Source organism: Sprattus sprattus (genome assembly GCF_963457725.1).
Source record: "Sprattus sprattus genome assembly, chromosome: 3".
Lineage (NCBI taxonomy): Eukaryota > Metazoa > Chordata > Actinopteri > Clupeiformes > Clupeidae > Sprattus > Sprattus sprattus.
The window spans coordinates 34,049,975-34,056,509 of NC_137922.1; the positions used below are offsets into that span (position 1 = coordinate 34,049,975).

At 42.2% G+C, this 6,535-nt stretch overlaps 1 protein-coding gene across 1 annotated transcript; it reads left to right on the forward strand.

Annotated features, from left to right (window-relative positions):
• Positions 1-471: 471 nt before the first annotated feature.
• On the forward strand, positions 472-4,666 carry tbata (thymus, brain and testes associated; the record flags this gene model as incomplete). The annotated part of the gene is made up of 6 exons (XM_080835449.1): positions 472-715; positions 1,871-2,038; positions 2,241-2,329; positions 2,650-2,826; positions 4,008-4,089; positions 4,632-4,666. The coding sequence occupies 6 exons, from the start codon at positions 472-474 to the stop codon at positions 4,664-4,666; spliced, it is 795 nt and encodes a 264-aa protein (XP_080691575.1).
• Between the last annotated feature and the right edge of the window lie 1,869 nt (positions 4,667-6,535).

Below are 6,535 nucleotides of genomic sequence, written 5' to 3' on the forward strand. Positions count from 1 at the left end.
AAATGAATGTTATCTAATACAATGAATTATTAAATCATCATGTTTATAAATTATTAACCCTGTCATGGCCACAGAAAGAGAGCATCAGTCTTGGGGCTGGATTATTGTGCCTGCAAGTATGAGCGCATTCTCTCCTGCAAGTTGAACGCATGTAGCCTAGCAACATGGAGAAACACTGGACTTCCTGCAACATAGGGGCTTTGATATACAGTGACAGGATCCTTGTGGAGCGAGCTGTCAACAGAGGTGAGAAACGCAATTAAACCTTATCGCTTTTCGCCGCCCGATTAAATGTTTGTAGTCCCCGATGGACAGCATTTTGTTGTATTTTAAAGCACTTTCATGATCGATTTTGATACAGAAGTTAGTTTATAAACTCTCTTCATTGCGTTCTTAAGGTCACTAAGAGCCAATTTAGGGTCACGTTGTTTTTTTTAAGTTAGCTGTTGCTGTCTGTCTACTAAACAGAACATGGACTTGGGAGAGAGTGGCAGCACTGAAATTTCACTATGCCCGGACCTGTCTGCTCTGAAGAAACAGGAAGCCATCCTTAACAAGAGAAAGGCGGAGAGCCCTTCAGACCAGAACCTACTTCAGGCCTGCACCGACCTCTCTAAGACGGACGCCAGAAGCAGCGCTCGATTTGGTGCGCTGAGCCACCACTCATTCTTCTCGCGCCACAACCCCCACCCACAGAGAGTGACGCACATGCAGGGTGAGAGTTTCCACGCATGTCAGTATTGCACAAATAAATCCAAATTCTCAGAACTATCTCACATTCTTCGAACGGCTTTATTGACGGCGTTGAATAGCCACTGGATTTTAATAGAATGGGCATATTATTTCATGGCCATTTAAGGGTTTCTACCTTGAAGTTAATGGAATTTACCCTGTTGCAAGGTTTCTATTTTGCGTCCTGACCTCCTGAGTGACACCGATAATAATAATTTTAATGAAATAGGCTATTATCAAAAAGTGAAGCCCTGAAACCGTTAAAAACGGTTGACACCAGAGATGATTGTAATTGTCTTTTTTCAGTAGGCCAACTACATGATTGCTAGTCATTAATACTGGCGTTTGCTGTTAGTGATGTTCCACGTTCGTAATTCCAAGAAAATTGATTTTTGTTGTTGTTGTTATTTCTGTATGACCACATTCCAGCCAGCACCTCCGGGTCGAGTGTGCATTTTGTTAAAATGTTCCTGTGCCGCTGCATTTGATGAATTAAGAGTTCAGTCCTGCCTCCATTTTCATTCTGCATTCAAATCATAATGGCAGACGTGTCCAGGCTTGCTCTGAGACAAGTGCAGTTAAACAAATCTTTGTTGATTAAACCCTATTGTATTCAAAAATTGATTTCTTGTGAATGTCAATATTTCCATTTCCAAGTACATTTTTTTTTCAATCTTGTACATTACAGTAATTCATTTTCGTTTTATGTTTTTAATCCATTTATTGAGATCCAAATATTGCACTCCTCCTTCAGACTGGCAGTGTTTGACCACATATCCCAACAATAAGGCTACTGTAATGGTTAGAATAACATTATGCTTCCAGCTAAATAATGTACAAGCCTAGATGACTAGATGAATTATTTAAAGTTCTCTTTGGCCTGTCTGATCAGAATTCCCCAGCTGTGGTTGTTTTTATGTTTGTTTTTGTAAAAATGACAGACATGGCCTCCCAGTAGCAGCAGAATGCCTCGTGTTTGTCCACAGAGCGAAAAGGTTAGCTTTTGATCGGCTAAATCACAGAGTGTACCACTACAGGTTTAATGAAGGTGGTGAAGCTTTCTGGGGACAGAGTTTGTGGAGGGATAAAGGAGGAATGACTGGCCCTTATGTGTTTTTTTCTTTGTTTTTTTCCGCAGGCCTGAACGGGAACCCTGTGTGCATGGTGAATGATGATTGGTACATTAGCAGCCCTCTCTGCCCCCACCCTCTCATTGCCAGCCAGGTGCCCAGGTCTTACACGGGCCCCCTGCCAACCTGCCCCATTGGCTTCCGCCCCCAGCAGTGTGGTTCAAAGACAGGAACAGGTGAAGCGGTAGCTCTTTGGTGCATGTAGTGTGTGTGTAGTGTGTGTTTAGTGGTAGTGGTGTGTCTTGGCTGGATGTGGTGTGTGTTTTATGCGCGTTGAGCACAGATAGGAATCTCTTCCTCAGTGTGTGTGTGGGTATCCTCACGTCATGTTTTATGATGGCGAGGGAGATGCTGAAGATGTTGTTGTTTCTTTTGAAGCACTTTTATCAGAGGCCTGGAAGGAAGAGCTGAAGGATATCACAGCCAGAGTCAACATGTCGACCCAAGCCAAGAAGGACAGAAGAGAAGTAGCGGGAGAGAGACACGTGCGTGTGTGATGCTCAGCGTGAATGTCTTTTTATCTGTCGTTTTATCTGTGTTTCTGTGTGTGAATGTGCAGATTTCCTTTATAAAATGTCTTATCTGTTCAAATGTAGATGTCAGTGTGTGCATTTGTGTGCCTTAGTGTGGATTTGATATGCTTATATCTGAAATGTGTGTCTGCATCTATGTTGTCAGACATGCCTCGGTCTGTGTATGTATATGGGCATGTGTGTGTGTGTGTGTGTCTCCTTGCCATGGTTCTGGCTTTAAAGTCTGTGTCGTCGTGCCCCCCCCCCCCCCCCAGCAGCAGCAGCCAGAGAGAACACCATGCGGGAGAAAGACCCAGTACTCCGCCCAGACGGGCCGAATCATACCCCCTCCCACCCGCTCCACAGGCCGCTACGGCACCCAGGCTTCCTTCCGCAGGAGGGGTACCCATGACCCGGCACCTCTACAGCCTCTGCAAGACCAGGAGCTGATGGTACCACACACACCACTCTCCTACATTTAACTGAGCTGCATATAGTCATTAACTATTGTAACAGTGAACTGGTCGATACAAAGTAATTCTCTGTAAAAATGGCTTATATATCAATATGTAATTTCCATTTGTAATAATAGTTGACAGATCTGTTAATAATTGCTATCTGTAATAATGATGACCCATCAGAGAAGCTACCAAACAACAGTGTCATTTGTGATGCAAGTTTTGTCACCGGGTCTATTTTTATATGCCTGTCTCGAATGTTAATGCCCAAAGTGACACAGACCAGGCTGTCTCAGGCACTCTCTTATCCTGCCATTTGTCAGAGAACCAGTGTTTGAATTGACTTTGGGTCATGGGCCTTGAATACATTTGTAATGCACAATTGGCAATCAGTGAAAATGCTGTAATGTTTTACAATGTATTGAAATTCATGCACCCCCCAACGTACAACGGTAGTAATCTGTTGTCTGCCTCTTGGGTGATCCTGATTTGGTTGGCTATAAATCCACAATCAGGCAAACCATGCATCATCCATAATATTCATCTGCTTATTACATCTCCGATAGATTTGACTGTGGAGAGTGTTTAAGGTGTGCATAGATATGTGTACTGATTCAGGGATGCAGATAATGTTTTGTTTTGCATTTGAAAGTGACAACAGCAAAGTAGAAAGCCTACATTGTGTAATAGAGCAATTACATTCGTTTTTATCACAGAAAAAGACTCAAACTTTGTATTCAACAAATAAGCTACAATTGGCAGCTTGTCAGACTTTGGAATCTGTATGAAGTTTGACTGAAGTATACTTACTAGATACATTTCTCCAAGCCTCATGAAAGGCCCCCCACAGATCAGATACCTTTATAAAAGGCACCCATTGTGTAGACCCAGGCAGCCCTGAAAGTATAAAGTGGCTTTCACTGATTATCTGAATCCTGTGTGAGAATGTATGTTGATTGTGTAAGAGTGTTCTGTGGGTTGATATGTGTAATGTCTCTCATTTCTCTGCTGAACTGATTGTTCAGGTGTGTATAGGGATGTGTGTGTGTGTACTGCATGTGTGCGGGTGTGTTTGAATATTTGTGTGTGTAATGCGAGAGGGTGTTGAAATATTCTGTTGTGGATGACATTTGGGTGTCATTTGTCCCTGTCTCTCCTTGGCTTCTCTCTGACAGGTTTTGGAGCTTCTCTGTCAGATCCTGCAGACAGACTCTCTTCACCTGCTGCAGCAGTGGCTCCTGTTCTCTGGACAGAAAGGTGAGAGGGATGTGTGATTCGTACAATCACTCACTTTGTCACTGCCATATCCATTGTTGTCATTGCCAGTGTGGTCATTGCCATTGTTGTCATTGTCATTGTTGTCATTGTCATTTATATTATTGTCACTAGCTTTTGACTGCCCAGGACATCCAACGCAGCCAAATGATTCTAATGTTGTAGTTTGGACAGTGTCCTGAAAACTAGCTTGTGCGAAGACATCCACTTGCTCTGTGTGTATGTTGTGTGTTTGTGAGGGTATGCGTGTGTGTATGCATGTGTGTATGTTTGTGTGTGTGTGTGTGTGTGCATGTGCGTATGTTTGTGTGTGTGTGTGCGGGTGTGTACATGTATGAGCATATGTATGTGTAAATATCACTGATCCATCCTGCCATCCAGAGAAAGACCTGGTAATGGATCTGCTGCAGCAGGCGATGGCCAATGCCTCATTTCCCGGCCAACTGTACATACCGGGTCAAAGTGGATGCAGCAGGTCAGGTGCATCTCTACCTCCTCCACGCTCCCCTCCTATTGGCCGCCAGCCGACACAGCACAGAAGGTCACGGTAATGGCCTGAGGCACCATGGGAATAGTTTCAACTCCTGTGTAATAAACAAACAAGGAAGGAGTACAGTGGCAAGTGGCAAGTTTAAAACCTTACTGTACATGACCTGAAAATGTGTGTTTGTGTGTGTGTGTGTGTGTGTGTTTGTGTGTGTGTGTGTGTGTGTGTGTGTGTGTGTGTGTGTGTGTATCTATGCGTGGTGTTTTTCATAGTTTGTCTAAGACTCTGGAGTCGGCAGAAGACACACCAGGTAATTGCGGTTTTGCAGTACTTTCTCTGGCTACCAACATAGAAAGATACACTTTCCTCCTGCATGCAAGTTAACTCATTTACAAATGCCTGATTTGGGTGTCATGTTGCTCAATAACAATGTTCATGTAGGGCCCGAAAACAGCACGCATCAAATAGCCTATAAATGCATAGGTCTTGGTCTTGTTTTCAACACAGTAACCCCTTTGGCTATGCATAGCTATTCCAACAACCTGTCATGATTTAGCTTGAACGCTCAACATGTACCACATATCTTAAAAGAGGCAGACTCAGAGCTAATAGCAATTAGCATGACAATGTCATACTCATAATTCTAGTCAGAATATGAGTCTGATACTGCTCCATTGAGCTGTGATTATGGGGCGTGTCAATATCTGTGAGATATGCATTCTCACGTTATACTTATTAGCAGCGAGGCTAGCTAGCTACTGTGTGTTTCAATGGATTTTTGGTCTAAGCGTTAGCAATAACCTAAACATAATGGTCTACAGCTTCAGTTAAGACCTACAATACTCTGCAACATTCGTGTTGCACATACACAACTAACCGAGTCAATGTAGACATACAAAAAGTTGTGTAGATAGCTTAATTCACATAAAATATTTCCCACTAACAGGCTCCCGAGACGCCGCCAACTTGGTACGATTTCGAATCTACCGTAAATTCAACTCAAGCGTTAGTTGATCACCTGTCCATCATCGTATAAAGCCCGCCTTTACAATTTGATTGGTTAGATAATTTTTCTGAAAACTGATCATTTCTCCCCAACGGAGCAGTGCCAGACCGAACTTCCCAGACCACAAATGTGGTGGGCGGGGCAAAGTTCGGTCTGGTATCCAGGCTAAATAGCAATCAGAATAGGTAACAATCAACTGAGACCATAATTGCTATGTAACCAAAGAGCCTTAATAGTCCAGGCAAAATAGCCCATTTTGGAGCCAAAAATGGAATTAATTGTAATAGAATTTTTTTCAGCATAGATAATTTCTATGAGGTGTCCAGAACAACATACTAAAAGTCCTAAGAAATCCAAGTTGAGGAAATATGTTTAATTCTCATCAATCTGAGATGTGTGCTAATAATGCATGGCAAAAATATACCTAAAAAAATTTTTTTTTTCCTTTACTCCTATCAAAATAAAACTTTACACAATGAAAGTACCCATGAACATTAACATTTTTTGTATTACAAGTTTCTTTGAAAATGAATTTGAATATGCAAATGAGCTATACACTAATCGAATATGCCCAAAATACACCCAATGGGCTTAATTTGTTCCTTTACTCCTACCACAGTAAAACTTTACATAGTAAAAGTATACATAAAAAGTAACTTTTTTTGTATTACAAGTTTCTTTTGAAATGAATTTGAATATGCACATGAGCTTCACACTTATTGAATATGTCCTGATTGCATAGTCAGAAACACCATACCCCTGGCAGGTACTACCAAGCCAGGCAGTTTTCAGGTTAGAGGCCAGTCTAAAAGCAACATTTCCATCTCCCATTGGCAGTAGGATGATAGGGTGAAGATTTGGCCGATGTATTTGTCAATCATATGAATGGTGTTTCTGCCTATGGACATATTCAATAAGTGTGGAGCTCATGTGCA